The sequence below is a fragment of the Lottia gigantea genome (assembly GCF_000327385.1).
Source record: "Lottia gigantea unplaced genomic scaffold LOTGIsca_192, whole genome shotgun sequence".
In the NCBI taxonomy this organism is placed as follows: Eukaryota; Metazoa; Mollusca; class Gastropoda; family Lottiidae; genus Lottia; species Lottia gigantea.
The window spans coordinates 265,902-287,023 of NW_008708367.1; the positions used below are offsets into that span (position 1 = coordinate 265,902).

The 21,122-nt window shown below is 33.7% G+C and overlaps 1 protein-coding gene across 1 annotated transcript in view; it reads right to left on the bottom strand.

The window, feature by feature from the left end:
- Positions 1-11,738: 11,738 nt before the first annotated feature.
- LOTGIDRAFT_174338 (hypothetical protein) overlaps positions 11,739-21,122 on the bottom strand; it is a gene marked incomplete at both ends in the record, with an annotated part of 21,314 nt that continues 11,930 nt past the window's right edge. Inside the window, 15 exons of the mRNA XM_009052943.1 lie at positions 11,739-11,862; positions 12,361-12,476; positions 13,068-13,136; positions 13,537-13,668; positions 13,917-14,045; positions 14,322-14,479; positions 14,681-14,822; positions 15,084-15,210; positions 15,628-15,722; positions 16,099-16,164; positions 16,409-16,573; positions 17,022-17,201; positions 17,536-17,653; positions 18,423-18,519; positions 19,215-19,295. Of these exons, the coding sequence (XP_009051191.1) occupies positions 11,739-11,862; positions 12,361-12,476; positions 13,068-13,136; positions 13,537-13,668; positions 13,917-14,045; positions 14,322-14,479; positions 14,681-14,822; positions 15,084-15,210; positions 15,628-15,722; positions 16,099-16,164; positions 16,409-16,573; positions 17,022-17,201; positions 17,536-17,653; positions 18,423-18,519; positions 19,215-19,295 (1,799 nt within the window). The remainder of the gene's footprint in view (positions 11,863-12,360; positions 12,477-13,067; positions 13,137-13,536; positions 13,669-13,916; positions 14,046-14,321; positions 14,480-14,680; positions 14,823-15,083; positions 15,211-15,627; positions 15,723-16,098; positions 16,165-16,408; positions 16,574-17,021; positions 17,202-17,535; positions 17,654-18,422; positions 18,520-19,214; positions 19,296-21,122) is intronic.

Consider the following 21,122-nt stretch of genomic DNA (forward strand, 5'->3'; position numbering starts at 1 on the left):
AATTCAGCTATCTGTATAGTCATCTAAATATTACTTTACCAACTGATAGAGCTCAATGTCAGCTATCTGTATAGTCATCTAAATATTTACTTTACCAGCTGATAGAGCTCAATGTCAGCTATATGTATAGTGATCTAAATATTTACTTTACCAGCTGATAGAGCTCAATTTCAGCTATCTGTATAGTTATCTAAATATTTACTTTACCAGCTGATAGAGCTCAATTTCAGCTATCTGTATAGTCATCTAAATATTTACTTTACCAGCTGATAGAGCTCAATGTCAGCTATCTGTATAGTCATCTTAATATTTACTTTACCAGCTGATAGAGCTCAATTTCAGCTATCTGTATAGTTATCTAAATATTTACTTTACCAGCTGATAGAGCTCAATTTCAGCTATCTGTATCTAAATATTTACTTTACCAGCTGATAGAGCTCAATTTCAGCTATCTGTATCTAAATATTTACTTTACCAACTGATAGAGCTCAATTTCAGCTATCTGTATAGTCATCTATATATTTACTTTACCAGCTGATAGAGCTCAATTTCAGCTATCTGTATAGTTGTCTAAATATTTACTTTACCAACTGATAGAGCCCAATTTCAGCTATCTGTATAGTCATCTAAATATTTACTTTACCAGCTGATAGAGCTCAATTTCAGCTATCTGTATAGTCATCTAAATATTTACTTTACCAGCTGATAGAGCTCAATTTCAGCTATCTGTATAGTCATCTAAATATTTACTTTACCAGCTGATAGAGCTCAATTTCAGCTATCTGTATAGTCATCTAAATATTTACTTTACCAGCTGATAGAGCTCAATTTCAGCTATCTGTATAGTCATCTAAATATTTACTTTACCAGCTGATAGAGCTCAATTTCAGCTATCTGTATAGTCATCTAAATATATACTTTAGCCGGCTGATAGAGCTCAATTTCAGCTATCTGTATAGTTATCTAAATATTTGTTTTCTTTGAGCTCTATTTTGTATCATTTGACATTAATATTAGCAATTGGGGACTGTCATTTCTCTTGACAGCATATTTCATGAATTGCCAAACAACCAGATGTTGTATATTCATTCTAATAAGTAATACAGATAATTGAAACTAGTATAGCAAATATTTAAATCATCTACATTTAACAATTCAAGTATTAAAGATACCCCATGCATGCAAGTTGTGATACTATTTATTTACATTGGCATCGAATTGCTTGGATTTAGGATGTATTTCATGACTTTAATTTGATTTCCATTTCGTAAATTCATTTCTTTCTTAAGGTGGGAATAGATGATGTCCGGTGTGGTGTACGGTGCGGGATGATCGAAATAGTAAAAAAATAGTACAAGCGAATCGTGTCCGGACACTGCACCTTGTCTAATCTCACCTTTATACTAACAAGTATTTCTATGGAAATGCCATAAAAAAAAGTTTCAATCTGTGATGATTTCTATCAACAAGCCCCTGATTTCTAATCAGTATATATATCATAGTGTATATCAACAGCTTGGCATGTATCAGGTGTAAGTTATATTAACTAACTATTTATTTTCAGATTGTTTTTATCTGGTATGTCATGACATATCTATTGAAAATATAATGAAGCTCAAAAAAAATTAAAGTAATAATAAATAGAATAGCTCTAGGTATAATAAAATATAAAATCTATTATGTTGTGGATGATATGTTAAGTCTATTTAGAGACATAATACATTCAATAAATACTGTCAGGATATGGTCGAGCCAAGATTTCTGTGCATATTCCAGGACAATCAAAACATAAACACCAACAGACTGTATTTCTTATTTGAGGTAGAAAATAAGAAATTAAAAGAAGATTTGTACCTTGTTTATTATGGTATCTTAAGAATTGAATGTGGTCTGTTGGTGTTGAAGTTTTAAATCATACCCAGACGTATACAAATATCATTTACTGAACTGTAAATAATGTTTTGACTTGAGATATTCAATTCATTACTTCAAGAATTAGTTACCAGTAAGTTACTGGTATGTTTTCAGTCTCTAAATTAAAATAAAGTAGACAAAATAATATTTTCTGATGGTACTTCACAATTTTTTAACCTTTCAGTACTTTCATATAGAACTGAAAGTTATAAACTTAAAAATTCATTGGCACTCTCAGATGTAACTTGCGGAATCCATGCAAAATGCATCCAGTTTCAGACTCAATTAATGGCATCTCATGAGAATCTTATCAGGTAATGGACCAGCTCTTTTCTGCACCTGAATGGGCTATTGTATACAAGCAACACAATGCAGTGTGCAATGAGGGAATTTTTCCAAGACCGTGACATAAGTCTACACTTAAACAATTTACAGTGTGAAACACACTGGGCCATTAAAAATGCCAAGGGGCAATAGGTGTATAAGGTAAAGACAAGCATGACCTCCTCATCAAAACTGGAATGTTTATCCAGATCAGATTGTTAAGATGACAAATAAAAGCTCTGATTCAGGCAGATTAAATAAATGAAAATATGACTTAAGGTTTGTCTACAATCAAAGAGCCACAAACTGATATGAACAACCAATATCACTGAATTTGTCCTTTGATATATATTTGGAATTGAATCCTCAATCCTCTTTCTATTCAATTGAGATGACAACAGGTGGTTATATCCATTTCTATTTAATTTATTGTATTATAGACAAACCTCAAGTCAGATCTACATTGTGAAAAGCAATGAGTTATGGTGTTTTCCAACAGTTTATGATGTGATGGAATGACCTTATGAATTAATTTAAAGAAATCATGCTAGGCTTAGTTTTTACTCGAATTCCTAATGTTCCTCACATCAACAAAAGTTAAAAGTTTGAAGATTAAAGTGATACTACGTCTTAGAATGAAGATTATTGGTCAAGTTTAAAATTATTAAATGTTCATTCTAAGACATAGTATTTCTTTAATGTGTTAATGCAAGAAACATTGTGCCCTAAGGAATAGATTGATATATATTTTTCATTGAAATAATCAGTTATATGCCTGCTTCAAATTTGACTACAATCCCAGCTAAGTATGAAAAAAGGTTTGTAGCCCACGGGCCAGGTCTAGAAATCATTCAGTTATTAATATCTAGTGAATTATTAGAAAATTGGAAAGAAAATCAATGATATCAATCATTTGAACATACATCATGTTGTGTTTGTTTTTTATAATGCTGACCGCTGATCAAGTGTTTTTATATTGAATAATAATCATGAACAGAAATGGATTGTAAAGAGGTTAGTTTTAGTGGAATTGAAGAAACTATCTAGACATCTGATTGAAAATTAGAATGGTGCAAATTGATGCTATCAGTGTCTCCGAAACACATAAAACATTTAGAAAATCTCTCAGGTTTCTTTGAATACTAAAATTGTCATATTCCATGACAGTAAAATTGATTTACTGATTACAAAGAATTATTACAGAATTCAGATTCAATCTATATCAAAACAGATATCAGATGGAATATTTGCAGAATTTCTGTGTGGCAAGTACCAACGAGTGGAATTCTGTTGAATTCTCAGTGCCGAATGTCAAGTTGACATCTCACAGTGTTTTCTGTCAACTTACAAAACTTGTCTTTTCATTTTTTGACAACAAATAAATAAAACAAAGTCAAAGAACCTCTCAAATTTTCCTTTTTGATTCAATCCCTACTGGCAGCAAAAAAAAACCTTGTCAAAAATCAACAACTTGCTTGACAAATAAAAGCACAATTCTGTCCCAAAATCGAAAACGGACAACAAAACCTTCATTAAAAAACAAACAAAGATTTATTCTTTTATAAATTATCACAATCACAAAAAAAATCACTGCAGTTTTCACACAAATAACTGTCATTTAGACCAGACTTTTGGATTTTCACATGATTTGTTCATAACGGCACTTTGTTCAATGATCACATATCACATGTGATGATCACCAGAACATTTTAAAAGTTCCATCTTTTAGAGATTCAAATACACAAGTCAAATATAAAACAAACAGTTTTTATAAAAAATCGAACTTTAGCACTTTAAAACATCACAAATCATTTCCCAAAAATCTGTTAATCTTAAGTCCTGAATCTAACATCTTTGAAATGAAAGTCTTATGGTAAAATGGATCCCAACCAATGTAAGGAATGTAAAAAAACTATAACTGTTCTATGCAAATATCACAAAATATTCTACACATGGAATGGAATGGTCAGCCAATAAACAGAAAATTCATGATTATTTCAAAGAAATACTGACAGTCTGCTAACTTATACAACAAAACTTGCAAAATGACTGATATGCAAAATAAATGCAATAAACTATGTGGAATCTCCAAAAGTAAAGCTGCTTTGACAAGCAGTAGGTGCTCCACATAGGTAAGAATATTGTAATTGATATGTTGAGATTCAGTTCACTAGAATGCTGAGATGTTTTCTTGGGACAGGAATTCCTTTAACAATAACCAGGTCTGTGAATCGGAAATCTTTTCTTTGGCTTCGATCTTCTTCTGTACATCTAGAGTTTTTCTGGGTCTTCAGATCTGGATCCAGTGCTGATGTATTTAAATCTCTTCTGTACTCTATTTTTCCTGTGAAATCTTGCAGACTAAATGTTCTAGAGGAACTGGGAAATTGTTGTCTAATAATGAGACATTTAGATAGACCATTAAATAGAGCAAGTTATCTTTGGTATAAAATTTAGATTCCCTGGAAGGTTGATTTATTGTCCCATCAGATTATTTTTGGAATTTATACTGTCAAATGTTGGGCTAGTCTGTAAGCAGTCTTCTAAATCATTAGAAATTCTTGACGGTACTCTTCATAAACATCATATATCAAGAACCATAAAAATCATCAACATGATAGTCCGAGTCTTTTCAAAAATAACCAGCAATTCTGATAAGGGCACCATCTACAGATTGTAACCGTTGGTAACTTGGACATTCAGGAGACGATTATTTAGTGACAGCTTGGGATTCATTATTCATCATTAACATAAACCATAAATATTGAAATTAGCTGATTTTTATCAGCTGTACTCTGAATTTCTCAAAGTCTTGGGACTGGCAAATTTATCTCAGAACTGTTCTTCGGCTCTCAACATCACCGGTAAAGACTTGAATATGAATGGAGTTTTACTTCCTACTCTACTTCAGCTAATTGAGAAGTGATTTCTTTAGACTATACGATTTGAACTATTTATCTCCATCAAGAAAATAATCTTATACTAAGGATGCAGTGTTTCGTTGTCAATGTTTATGGATTGTGATTCTGGATAGAAATTTGCAACTGACAACAGTCAGAGTGGTCTGTCTTCTGCTTGGTCTGTCTTCAACAACACCAATTGGTTCTAGGAGACATTTCTTCTGATATTTTGATTTGGTCTGGTCTCGTTTCTTGGTTCTTCCAGATGTTTAATATGTAATCAATGCTAGGAGAATGGATGGAATTTTGGCTTCAAGGAAATAATTACCAGGATTGTCAGGTACAAGAATTGTTTCGAATTTTTCCAATTTGGTATGTTCAGTCACAGTGTCTACTGAGTTCCAGTATTTATAGATATATATATCAGTCTTTTAGGACTTCATCTGTTTAACTGTCTTGGAGTTAGGTAGATATATATCAGTCTTTTAGGACTTCACCTGTTTAACTGTCTTGGAGTTAGGTAGATATATATCAGTCTTTTAGGACTTCATCTGTTTAACTGTCTTGGAGTTAGGTAGATATATATCAGTCTTTTAGGACTTCATCTGTTTAACTGTCTTGGAGTTAGGTAGATATATATCAGTCTTTTAGAACTTCATCTGTTTAACTGTCTTGGAGTTAGGTAGATATATATCAGTCTTTTAGGACTTCACCTGTTTAACTGTCTTGGAGTTAGGTAGATATATATCAGTCTTTTAGGACTTCATCTGTTTAACTGTCTTGGAGTTAGGTAGATATATATCAGTCTTTTAGGACTTCATCTGTTTAACTGTCTTGGAGTTAGGTAGATATATATCAGTCTTTTAGAACTTCATCTGTTTAACTGTCTTGGAGTTAGGTAGATATATATCAGTCTTTTAGGACTTCACCTGTTTAACTGTCTTGGAGTTAGGTAGATATATATCAGTCTTTTAGGACTTCATCTGTTTAACTGTCTTGGAGTTAGGTAGATATATATCAGTCTTTTAGGACTTCATCTGTTTAACTGTCTTGGAGTTAGGTAGATATTTATCAGTCTTTTAGGACTTCATCTGTTTAACTGTCTTGGAGTTAGGTAGATATATATCAGTCTTTTAGGACTTCATCTGTTTAACTGTCTTGGAGTTAGGTAGATATTTATCAGTCTTTTAGGACTTCATCTGTTTAACTGTCTTGGAGTTAGGTAGATATATATCAGTCTTTTAGGACTTCATCTGTTTAACTGTCTTGGAGTTAGGTAGATATTTATCAGTCTTTTAGGACTTCATCTGTTTAACTGTCTTGGAGTTAGGTAGATATATATCAGTCTTTTAGGACTTCATCTGTTTAACTGTCTTGGAGTTAGGTAGATATTTATCAGTCTTTTAGGACTTCATCTGTTTAACTGTCTTGGAGTTAGGTAGATATATATCAGTCTTTTAGAACTTCATCTGTTTAACTGTCTTGGAGTTAGATAGATATATATCAGTCTTTCAGGCTTCAAATTCTACTGGTTTTTGGAGTATCCAGAATTGGCACAGTAATTTCTGTGGTAGAGGAAGGTAGAGGAAAGCTGATCGATTGAATTTTTGGAAATATTTAAATCAGAATGGATTAACAGTTGTTTCAGTGTCAGTGAATCTTCTGTATTTTACTGGAGTAGATAATAGAATTGCTCACTAAGATATTGAACTGGACTGGAACAGATGATAAAAGGTCCTGCCAGCCAACAGATGAGATTCAAATAACCTGTTGAATTACTGGAGTTGAATGGTTAAAATTCTGCCGTGAAGATGGTAATAATCTTGCTGGTAAACAGATAAAGATTACTGATGAAAGTAGTGGAATTATTGAAGTTGGTAGTAGATCTTGTGCTGATGATAGTTGAAGGTCTTCCAATTCTCCAGGTTCTAATTTTCGCGCCAGTAGAAGTAATAATTCCAATTACTGGAGTTGGCAGTGAAAAATCTTCCAATGATAATCTCCAGGTTCCAATTTTTTGCGCCAGTAGGAGTACTAATTCCAATAACTGAAGTTGGTAGTAGAAGGTCTTGCAGGAATACTAATTCCAATAACTGAAGCTGGCAGTGGAAGATCTTCCAATGATGGTAAAATTTTGCAAGTCTCCAGGTTCTAATTTTTGGCGCCAGTAGGAGTACTAATTCCAATAACTGAAGCTGGTAGTAGAAGATCTGGTAGTAATTCTCCAGGTTCTAATTTTTGGCACCAGTATAAAGAGTATATATTCCAATTACTAACAGAGGTAGAAGATGATGGTCGAAGATTTCAGGCATGAAGAAAGTAGATGATAAATGATATGGCAGTGGGTTTCTGTTCTTTGAAGTGATAGCATCGATAGTAATTTAATGTTTGATCATTTTTAACCAGTTTTTGATGTCTAGATATCCAGAAATATCCAAGGGTAAATTTCTAGGCAGTTAACTTTGGTAGAGGACTTCACTATCATTGGTTTAAGATGCCCAGCTAGTGGATACTAGGTTTCAAACAAACAAGGCAGTAGAAAACAAACTTAATGTAGATCGTTAGTTTCACCGTTATGGTACAGATTTTGTTTTAACCTTTCTTGATTATAGATTATTTTAACAAGGGTTGGAGCGAGAACTGGAATGTTCGTAATCTTGGTCCATTAGTAAAGGCAGAGGCCTGGTACTAGATGTTGTTGGTGGATTTATAACAGTTATCAAGGATCTTGTAAAATCATTTGATGACTTACTAGACAGATCAACTAGCATAGACAGAACTGTTTTCTTCTGATCAACGCAATGCCAATATCAGCATACAGGAGTCTCGAGTATACAATGAGAGCTTGTCTTCTGGAGAAGTTTGACCAAAGGTGCAAGGTGATGCAAATCAGTCTCTTCTTAAATATGATGATGTGTCTGCCATTTTATAATTACTGTATAAGGCGATGTCTTTGTCAATATTCGTCAAAAATATCATCATCAGTTAAAAACTTTCATAAAAAATGGCGACTACTAGAGTAAAATCCTTCCAAATTTTTGTTGTTTGAATGCTGAAGATTACTGATTAATAACTGAACGAGTAAAATCAATTCTTTGGTTGATGACAATGATGATATAACAATGAAGATGACAATAAAAACAATTTCAAATCTAAAACATCTTCCCTCAACCAAGAAGCAACACCTCAGTCAGCAACTTGTTAGGTTTAGAAGGACAGAAAACTGAGACATTTTACGTCATAATATTAGGGATTACTTTCTTGCACCAGGATATATCCACCAAGTAGTGAGTTGATTAAGATGTTTCCATGGTTACTGTTGTTGTATTTCTACCATAACCGGGACTACATCAATACTAACCTTTGAACTTGATTTATCAAGATCCACTTTTCTTCTTTTAATATCTGGAAAAACAAAATTAAAATATTTTATTTTGTGAAGCAACAACATCTTGCCGAGGGATGACATATAGTGTGGCTTTATTTCTTGCATCACAGTGGGCAAATGCAGCAACATTTTCAAATTAATTTCCAAGTAATTGCCAAATTTATTTCTATGTTTTATAATGTTGCTATCCTGAAAATTCTCTCATTAAATGGCGTTGTTGGTTTTGAGCCATTAGAGCAGAATATCATTTGAATCTTGAATCTTCCTATTCCATATTGTAAGGATCTTTCAAATTCAAAATTTGAATCAATGAAATGATGTGTTTTTAGTTCTAGTAGAAATTCTGTTGATTAAGGTTTAAATTCTACTGTTCTGTATCATTTTAGACTTGAAAAAACAAATTAACACTAAAAATATGAAGTTGATCTAAAAAAGGCTAATCATCACAAACCTCGTTCGTCTGAATGTCTGGGTGAGGCACTGCGTCTATGACTACCACTACCATTAGACTGAACACTGGACGATCTTTCTTCTCCCTTATCTTTCTCTCGACTAGCACTTCTTCGTTTACGTTCTTCTCTTCGCTCTTCCTTTTCTCTTCTCTTCTCTTCTTTCAACTTGGCTTTCTCTTCACGCCGAGCTTCCTTCTTCCTCGCTTCTTCTTTCGACAACTTTTCATCCTTGACCTTCACTTCCTTTGCGCCGTCAGCTTTTTCTTTCGGTGACCGATCTCTGGTTTTAAAACTGAAATAAATTGTGAAATTTCAGAAAATAGTCAATGGTTTAATTACTGATGTTTATTTTGAAATCAAAACAAGGCTTGTAGGTAAGAAAGACTAGAAAGTACATACAAGGAATATTTTGCCATGACATTCAGCTGTTTTTATAAATTTAGAGATTTAACTAGTTTTATATCTGTCTCATCATTTCCAAATTTTATCACTGATTTCTCTACAGTTTAATCACATGGTGCAGAAAAGTAGGACGTAAAACTCCATTTCATTTCATTTCATTTCTACAGTTTAATCACATGGTGCAGAAGGTAGGACGTAAAACTCCATTCATTTCATTTCTACAGTTTAATCACATGGTGCAGAAGGTAGGACGTAAAACTCCATTCATTTCATTTCTACAGTTTAATCACATGATGCAGAAGGTAGGACGTAAAACTCCATTCATTTCATTTCTACAGTTTAATCACATGGTGCAGAAGGTAGGACGTAAAACTCCATTCATTTCATTTCTACAGTTTAATCACATGGTGCAGAAGGTAGGACGTAAAACTCCATTCATTTCATTTCTACAGTTTAATCACATGGTGCAGAAGGTAGGACGTAAAACTCCATTCATTTCATTTCTACAGTTTAATCACATGGTGCAGAAGGTAGGACGTAAAACTCCATTCATTTCATTTCTACAGTTTAATCACATGGTGCAGAAGGTAGGACGTAAAACTCCATTCATTTCATTTCTACAGTTTAATCACATGATGCAGAAGGTAGGACGTAAAACTCCATTCATTTCATTTCATTTCTACAGTTTAATCAAGATCTCTTTCAGTATCACTGAATTGATCTTTAATCTAGGTCTAACAAACCAATCAGGTTCCGGCATTTCCTAATTTCTGGTTTCTAAGAAACACACTTTGTGAGTTTAGTTTATAAAGTTGAAATAAGTTGTAGTCTGAATCCTATATAGACAATTTATTTGTAGTCTGAGGTGAAAGGGATTGTTTAATCAATATGTCTGCCATAGTATGTCTACATTATTTATAAATAGTTTTCGCTGTAAGGGGCGGCACACGAGCAGTCAGAGATTTTTATCTCTGATTGGAGCCTTGAGTGAAATCTCTTGTGTGTCCGTGCTTCCACGACAAGATTATCGCTGCCCCGACAGGATTTATAAAATCAAACGAGTTTGATAATTGTCTCTGATAGTTTTATCGTCTGCATTACAGACCAGCATCATCCAATCAAATTCATTTCCATTTTGCATGCTTCGCAAGTGATCAGCAACATGATGGAAAACGACCTAGTGGAGATTTTTGGCCCGTGCCACTCTTGACAAGACTCCGACCAAGACCGCTGGTGTGCCCACACCTTTAGCTAAACCAAAATCCATACCTAGAATCGGCTCCTGAAGCATTTTTCTCCTCTTTTGATTTTCTCTCTCGTTTCTCTGAAGATTTTTCACGTTTTTTATCAGAAGACTTGTCCTTCACATCTTTATTTTCTTTTCCTTTCTCAACTACAAAATAACACACAAATTATCATTATTTCATTTTGGGTCATAAAAAGCAAGTTTTACATCGTGTATTTTTGAACATTTTGTGATAAGTAAGATCATGTGATGTATAATATGGGAAATATTGCCATGAAAGTTGCACGAACCTCTACATTTTTATCTTTCAAAAATTCTGGAAATCACATGTGGCATCTTAGTTTAATCGTTTAGTATCCTTTCCAAACAGACCGCTGTTTCTATTTCAAGTCTAAAACTTACAACCTATAGCTTATTTAGTTTCATACATCACTTCATGTCACATTTAAACAACTTTTATATTTTAAATCAAAGCCTGACTGACTTCGAGTAGAAATGGTCAGTAAAAAATAAAATATAATTACACATACCATCTGTCTCAGTTTTTTCTTTTTTGACACCATTTTTACTTTCTGTTTTTGATATGCCATTACTTGCCATCTTTTTAGGCTGGAAGTTATAGAAATGAAATCAAGTTTTATACAATATAGTTTGAACTATAGATCAATATATCATTATCAATATCTTCCTACACCTGAGGTTCACCTGAAGACTAGCACAATCTTAGAGCATCTGTTTACAGTTTAGATTAGAAGAGGTTGTAATTGTTTTTTATCTTTGTTATGTCTTTTGGAGACACTGATAGCATTGAATTCCACAAATACTAGGTGTTTCATGACGTCACTAATTGCAAAATATGTTTGCATCACATAAGGCTATTAGTGACATTATCAAACATTTGATACAGATAAATTTTTTTTTTATAAAAGTCTCTTTACAATTACTTTAACATATGAATATAAGAGAACAGGCAATCCCTCTCATATTAAAAATGGGTCATTTTGATTGGTTAAAACTCACTGTCTCATAGGCATAGGAAGCTGTTTGGATAAAATGAACCACGAGTCATTCTATTTATTGTTAAAGCTATAGTTTAATTGAGTAGTGTAAGTTTAATAATCTCTCAATAGAATTATAACAGATAATATGTTAATACTCACAGCTTCCTTGTCTTTAATACGAAACTCATGATCAGGAATCCAGGTTGACTTGGTATTCTTCAACTGACCAGCGTAACTACAAATACAGAACATAGATTGATCACTTTGTTAATACAAATTCTGTAAAATAAGATGGAAACTATATCCCCCAGATAAAACAATGTATGTGGTCAGTTCACATGAGGAAATCCGTCAAAATTTCAAAGATATTTACTAGGCTTTGTACAGGTATGTGTTTTGAGGATAATTTAACCTAAAGAACAATTTAACCTTAAATATTTACATTTCTACTATCACTCCCTTCAATGAACCAGTTACGAAAACTGGCATTTATTTTTCTATAAACTGTAGTTCGTCACGTGACACTATGACGTCATCAAAGCAAAATTTTTTGGCAAATTCAAGGAACAGAACGATAAAAGTATCTAAATATAAATATAAGAATTAAATGTTGGTCTCACTAGTATTATTGACTTTGTCATTTATTCCGTTTGTCACGTGATCAAATGCATTTACACACCAATAATACTAGTGAGACTAACGTTTAATTCTTAATAAACATATGATAACTTACCCCATGGCTAGAGCGTAAATATCTGGTCGTTTGTCTTTCTCCTCCTTACCTAGTCTATCAACTCGTCTCTCTACCGCCTGACAGAACTGTAGAATTCTAGGATAGTGTGGTAATACCTAAAACATAAAACAGATTGAATTGTGACGTTTAAAATTGGTAATACTTTAGAACATAAACAAAATAATAGTCAAGTTAAGAAATAGTTACATATTCAGTTTAAAGTAAAAACACAAATATTATCTTTTATTCTCACAGACAACACAGAATTTGACTGAACACACCACGTAGATGAAGGCCAATTGAAATAAATTTTATGTGCAACACTTTTGTTCAAAGACAACACCTTGCTGTGTACATCAAGGAAATTTATTTTCAGAATAACTCCACTTTTTGATTTCAAATTGTTGAGACAGACTTCACTCTTTTCTAGCCTCGTTGGACCAATGCTGGGCTTGAACCCAAGATTTCTAGGTTACTAACAAGGGTCGAACTTGGGTTTGTGCGAGTCGGGGTGTCCTACATGGTAGAGCGGCCTACTGTGGCTGTCCCTTGACTCGGAGGTTTGTCCACAACTAGACGGACAGAAAAAAAAAGAAAAAAGCTAGGTCTCTGTGGCCTTGTGGTTTTATTTACAAGATTAAAAAACAAACAAGGGTCTAACAGACTGAGTCAACCAGAAGTCTGTAAGGGAAGTAACTGCTACTTACCCTGGTTAAAACTATCAATGAGTTTCGTATCTGTATATAATTACCCGATTCCAGGCTCGTTACCATCGACTGAAAAATAATTCAAATATCATTCTGTGTTATACCAATTTTAGAAAGTCAGATGGGGTTACCAAAAATTTGCTTCAGCATTTATCATTCTCTTGCTGTTAGTTCTCAAAACTTTTATTTTGTAATACTAAGAGTAATCCGATTTTCCTATTAATATCATACAGCTGAAAGAGTGTGCCGAAAAATAGTAGGCAGAATTCAGATTGATGGAGAAGGAACTAAAGGGAAAATTTTGAAAGTGACATATTACGCTTCTATACCGTTCGATTGAGGACAGTATTGGGACAGACGGAACCTGCTAAAAACTCTCCAATCAATGTCACCTTCATCTGTTATATCAGGGAAGATATTTAATGCTGGTCAAGTAATATTCAGCCTCAAGAAGACAGTTTTAACATACCTTTGTAATTCTAAAATGCCATTTATGACAGACATGTCTATAATTCTCGAAATCTAACTGATCAAATTGATTATTACTGCTATCTGTACCTTTTCTAAATACGGCTACAAAACCAGGGTACGTCGCACATTCCTACAATAATCACAACTTAATTTAGATATAGCTATTACCAGTTTAACACCCTTCTCATTTCCTATGGCCTTATTCTCAAAATACAGTAATCTGATTGGATAACAGAAATAACTTTAAAATCAAGTTTAGTAATTGACCAATCAGATGACTTGACACAACAAAGCATTTCAAAGAGTGTAAGAAGTTCAGACCCTAGGATATCCTAGCTAAGATAAGATAGGACGACCTGTATTTGTTTTTTTACTAACCTTTTCATAAGCAGCCTTATCTTTATGCCATCTCATTACTGTATCCAGAGTTGTACATAAAAATCTTCCATAGCGATGAGCTTCATTCTCCGTACAGCTAGTAACACAGTACGTAATATCACAAAATATCTACAATTATAATACATCAGTCACAAACTATAATCTAAATTCACAATCCACTTCCAGCTTGTCTGCTTGTATGCTTTACATACGAGTTTTAGGACATTCTTCACTCTTAATACAAGGGTCATAACTTGAGTACTTGAGGATCCAGTCTACAAGCTGATCCTGGGTTTGTGCGGGAAGTCACTATAGAAATAAAATGTCTTAACCAACCTTACCAAAACAGTCAAAGACGTGAAAGCAAGATGGGACATGATGAAAGAAATAAAATGTCCAACTTACCCGATCATAACAGAGTAAAGTAGAGAAATTGGGTGTTTTCAGTTGATGTAAGATATGTATAAATTTAGAACAATAAACAGCATCGCTAGCAGTAAAAATACAGCGTGGAAAGACACAGAGCTGGAGAAAATGAGTAATGGCTTCATTCTTCGTAGCAACTGAAATCATATCAAAATCACAAAATCAAGGTGGGAACAATTTTCTCATAATAAACTGTGTCACTAAATATCAGATTTCATATTTTGAAGATTTTTGAAAATTTTCAATATTAACTGTGTATCTATATAATAGATTCCCTATGTTTAAGGTTTGCAGACTCACACTTGCAAAAAATCTAATTTTTTGTAAATATAACTTACGTGAGAGAAACCACTGATCTCGTGATTTTTCCAATCTTGCTAAAACTCGACTGACGTGATCATTTTGTTTCTTTTCTTCTTCTTTTAGATTATCAAGTAATTTCTGACATCTTTCTTTCTCTTTCTTTTTCTTGCTGTGAGGCTGAAAAAAATAATTAAAATTCTTTGCATTTCATTAACAGAAACATCGAATTCAAATCAAAATAAAGAAATAGACTTCACTGTCGTATAACATCTTACTTTTCTGTATCAAACTTGGCTAATGAAATGATATCTGTTGTCTAAATATTCTGCTTCAGACATGACTAACGAAAATATTCAACACTACGAAGTGTGCAATGAAGTCAACTAGACATGACCCCTCAATCAATGGCCAGTAAAAGTCCCCTCCACATGTACATACCATATCTCTATTGTCCTCTATAGCTAGAATCTGATTGGTCAATGACTGGCTCTGTTTCTCGTAGGCGTGTTTCGGTGTGAATAAATCGTACATGGATAACGACCAAAATGTAGCATAGAACTGAGGACTGGAAAAACAAAATGACAGAAAAATCATGATAAAATTAATATCACGATAAAATCAATATCACAATAAAATTAATATAACGATAAAATTAATATAACGATAAATCAATATTTATTATTATATCCTCAGATATACATCCTTTTATTGGCAAACTTTAAATAAAAATGAAATAACGACCTATTTTTCTAATATAGATTGATATAATTAATACAGGCAATGTCATGAAGTGCTCAATGAGAAAAAGTTTTCCATGTCATCTTTTTCCTATTTCCAACATTTAAGTGTTTAGGACAAAGTGGTAATCACCAATACCAGATTTGACTGTATTGTCTGAACATCACTGATAGAACAGTTTGAATTCTGACAATACATGTGGGTCAAAATAAAAACAGTAGAACTAAATAAATTATGTATGTACCTGAGATCATCCCAAATTTTATCATCGTAAATTTGTCTGACAGTATCAGCTGCTGGTTTCATAATTTCTTCTGAGGCGTCGATATATCTACTGGTCTGAAAGATATAACATATTGTTAGACACTATGCTATTATAAATAAATTGTCAAGGGCACTCCTAGAACATACAACATGGCCATAAATAATACTTTGATACTTTATAATACAGCCGATTGGTTAGGAATGAAGTCAACATCTCCAAATAACGAAACCAATCACACGTTATATAAAGATGACCCATTAGATCTAATCTCTCTTCTTCTCCACCCCCATTCCTCCCCCTTCTTTCTCTCCCCGCCCTCCCCCTTCTTTCTCTCTCTCCCTTCCCCTTCTTTCTCTCCCCACCCTCCCCCCTTCTTTCTCTCCCCAACCTCCCCCTTCTTTCTCTCCCCACCCTCCCCCTTCTTTCTCTCCCCACCCGCCTCCTTCTTACCTTATTGTGACTAGAGCTAGATGTTTTATTAACTTTGTCTATTTTCCTGAGTTCTTCATATCGTACCTAGAATAAAAACATCAAAATTATTGCTCTCATAATGTCCTAATTTTCTACTCAATATAATAAAGACCATCAACGCAATGAAGGAAATTTTGCTACACCAGAAACTGAATTCTAGTGTTACTCAATTTCCAACTGTCGAGGGATCACAGCTTGTGACATATGATATCGGATTATTGATCAAATTTTTTAAGGAGACAGAAGAAAAATTCTAAGACTTCCCTGACTTTTAAAGATAAAAACTTACATTAATAAGATGTGTATATTGAGGTCTAGTAAGAAAAAATGCTGCATCAGGTGGAACGTGATATTCTGTTACTAGGACGTCTATTGTTGGTAATCGTTTTACAAACTCTTCTGTACTTAATGACATAGATAAAAACGAACCAAACTGACACAGCGTATCTTGACACTGGAAAAGAAATAGTATAATATAATACTATATACTAGTGATATCATAAAAACTTTCTGTTATAACCATGAAAGACTTTAATATCCACACACTGGCTGTATCATAAAAGGTGCTGTTATCAATATTGAATTAAAACTAAGTGTTTGATGACCTCACTAATTCTCAATAATTGCAAAATATGATTTATCACATAAGGTCCTTCAGAATAAGTGACGTCAGTGGAATTGCAGGAACAACAGATGTCTGTTCCAAAATTGGAATATTGAAAATTGATGCTATCAGTGTCCCCAATTCACATAAAAATTTAAAAAACCTCTTTACAATCTCTTTAATATTGCAAATTTTATAAACAATTATGAGATGTATGATTTGGTAAAGTAAGATCAATCAACAAAGATAACTTTTGATAACATTTAAATAAAACATGTTTCCTAGCAACAGAACATACCTGATCGTACAGTTTACCAACTAATTTTAAATGTCTGTTAACATCCTCTTTATAAATGACGCTATCACGCTGTTGGGCCATCAATATACATAAAGACAAGGCTAGATCGTGTTCTAGTAATGTTTCTTTTAATCTGGTCGACGATTTCTTCGTGTTTCTAACTTGGGCAAAATAACCTCCCTAAAATCCACAAAGAATATAAACATGAAAAATCAAATACCAAATAGAATGAAAATATTATATCAATACAAAAGCTCTGCATTCTCTGAAATGAATGCTGCATTTATAAGCCTAAATACCACATAAACATGCAATATTGTGGTCTTAAGATATTAAGATTTTGTCAAGACTTATCTCCCTTGAAAGATAGGTGGAGAGCCTGAATAAAGATGGTGCTTAGATTTTCATTGAGTATGTTTTATCTTGAATGAACACCATCTTGGAAAACATAGACCCTACAGATCATTATCTATGTGGACTCTCTGAAAGAAGAATAAGATTATAAAAATGTTACCTCTTGTCTAAGGAGTTCTCCACCTGACATGGCTTCTAGTTGATCATTGGTGACTTCTTCCGATACCTCGATACCAGCCATCTTGGTTACAATTTCTCTCAGTAATAACAGATCAAAACTGTAATAAATAACATAATCTCTATAGTTTTATATCTTATCTATACCTGATTGGAATAATCAAACCTGTGCCAGTGCCTGTTGAATAGTAACTTGTTACTTGTAATTACCCTAAACTAGAAAAAATAAATCTTCCTCCAGTTGAAGAACAAGGCCAACAATCTGAACCTCATAGGCTACTGAGAGCAATATCTTGATTATTGGGAACGATTAACTAAAGGGGCCCTCACAGATTTCAGGGAATACTTATTTCAGAACTATATACAGTATATTATATATCAGAGTATGTGTATGTTTGTGTTTGTGTCTTTTCAACTAAAATCATACTAATGACTAATTAATTTTCACATAATTAATAGACTTATCTATTGCTCTGTGACTTAGGCCAGTGCTTTCATTTAGACTCGTCTCAATACACCCTAACACTATAGTGATCACCAGCGTATGGTTGCAAATAAGAAGAGCAGTCATACGTTTCTCATGGAACTCTCATCAGACCGAGTTGTTTGTTGCTTTAGGTGCTCATGACCATTTTCAATGTTGCAACCATACAAAACTGATAATCGCTATGATTGGCACCTCAACTTCCCAATTTTCAGCACTGCATTTTATCAACTCCTAGCAGTATGCAATGCGACAAAAGGGTCTCGCACAGGAATGAAGAGATCCATCATTTAAATTTACGACAGTAAAATCAACGGATGTGTAAAATAGAACCTGTAGCACACTGGGTCATCAGACGAGATGATATAGTCAACAAATAATTATACCTCTTTCCAGCTTTGAGTTGATTGGCTACGTACTGCATCAATCCAGATAACTCTACTGTATATTTACGACAAATCATCCCAGCAAAGTTAGCTAAACCTGAAAAAATACAAAACTAAAATAACAAACTAATCTGGATAGAAATAAGTAATTCCAATTGACAAAAGTAGGAAATATCTAATATGTACATCAGTCGTTGAAACAATCAAGAGAATTGAAGATAGGTATGGAAACTATAGATAATACAGTACCTAGGACTAGCGTGAACCTAATTTATTATCCTTGTAAATTCACTTTTACTACATCTTATTGTAACGTCGAGCAATAAAATGAAACAGATGTTGGGTACAGATAATTCAGTAAATATCAATAACGTGAGGTTTGACAAAGGACTTATAAGCCAGTTCGGAACTAAATGTGCACATGCGCTAATTCCCTTCTTCTGCTTCGGGATAAACGTCAATCTAACATGGCAGTCTATGGCTGGCAATGTAAAAATGATGTAATATAAAGGGTTAACTACAATGACACTTATCCATTTATGATTTAGAACATTGTCGAAAACAGGTTTTCTCAGTTAAAAGCGTGTATTGCATAGACGACAATTGTAAATGTAGCAATCCCTTTATATAAGATCTATTTCCATAGACTGCCATGTTGAATCGACGTTGTTTATCCCGAGGTGGAAGTAGGGAATAAGGGTGTTGCGCATGCGCACGTATATTTCCGAACTTAATTCATGCAGTTCTATATACGTGATCAATCCTATGAAAGAGAGGAACAGTAACACCTACTTGCTAGCCATAAAGATATATTGGTGTCATCAACCTTCAATCTCTCTTTCTCTGGGTTAGCTACAGCTTCTATTATACAATCTGATATCAGAGTTAAGGTTTACACAACAATAAACCACACAAAAATACAAACCAAACAAATAACTTGTTATATTTGAAAGTAAAGTTTAGGGTTCAGCTCTGACAATAATACAATTTGATATTACTAATAAACCTTGTTTCAGTTTTGTTTCAGGGGTGAAATCAGTCACAGAGGGTTGAATCTCAAAGGCACAGACAAAAGCCTCATGAGAACAGCTAATTTTATCTATAGCACAGTCAGTTAGAGCATTGGTTCTTAACATGACATCATTTACTTGGTTACAAAAAGCCACTGTGGGTTCCGATCTCGATCGGCGTGTGAAATTCCGATGAATTTGGTAAGTCATCTTCACTCATAATTCCAGTGGACCCAGCTGTAAATTGGTACGGATAATCCAGCTAGATCAGAATACCTAGTCTCGGAGCAGTATATAAAATGTACACAAGTATCCAGGTAGATCAGAATACCTAGTCTCGGAGAACAATATATAATGTACACAAGTATCCAGGTAAATCAGAATACCTAGTCTCGGAGAACTATATATAATAGACACAAGTATCCAGGTAGATCAGAATACCTAGTCTCAGACAACTATATATAATGTACACAAGTATCCAGGTAGATCAGAATACCTAGTCTCAGAGAACTATATATAATGTACACAAGTATCCAGGTAAATCAGAATACCTAGTCTCGGAGAACTATATATAATGTACACAAGTATCCAGGTAAATCAGAATACCTAGTCTCGGAGAACAATATATAATGTACACAAGTATCCAGGTAGATCAGAATACCTAGTCTCGGAGAACTATATATAATGTACACAAGTATCCAGGTAGATCAGAATACCTAGTCTCGGAGAACAATATATAATGTACACAAGTATCCAGGTAAATCAGAATACCTAGTCTCGGAGAACTATATATAATGTACACAAGTATCCAGGTAGATCAGAATACCTAGTCTCGGAGAACTATATATAATGTACACAAGTATCCAGGTAGATCAGAATACCTAGTCTCGGAGAACAATATATAATGTACACAAGTATCCAGGTAGATCAGAATACCTAGTCTCGGAGAACAATATATAATGTACACAAGTATCCAGGTAGATCAGAATACCTAGTCTCGGAGAACTATATATAATGTACACAAGTATCCAGGTAGATCAGAATACCTAGTCTCGGAGAACAATATATAATGTACACAAGTATCCAGGTAGATCAGAATACCTAGTCTCGGAGAACTATATATAATGTACACAAGTATCCAGGTAGATCAGAATACCTAGTCTCGGAGAACAATATATAATGTACACAAGTATCCAGGTAGATCAGAATACCTAGTCTCGGAGAACTATATATAATGTACACAAGTATCCAGGTAGATCAGAATACCTAGTCTCGGAGAACTATATATAATGTACACAAGTATCCAGGTAGATCAGAATACCTAGTCTCGGAGAACTATATATAATGTACACAAGTATCCAGGTAGATCAGAATACCTAGTCTCGGAGAACTATATATAATGTACACAAGTATCCAGGTAGATCAGAATACCTAGTCTCAGACAACTATATATAATGTACACAAGTATCCAGGTAGATCAGAATACCTAGTCTCAGAGAACTATATATAATGTACACAAGTATCCAGGTAAATCAGAATACCTAGTCTCGGAGAACTATATATAATGTACACAAGTATCCAGGTAGATCAAAATACCTAGTCTCGGAGAACTATTTATAATGTACACAAGTATCCAGGTAGATCAGAATACCTAGTCTCGGAGAACTATATATAATGTACACAAGTATCC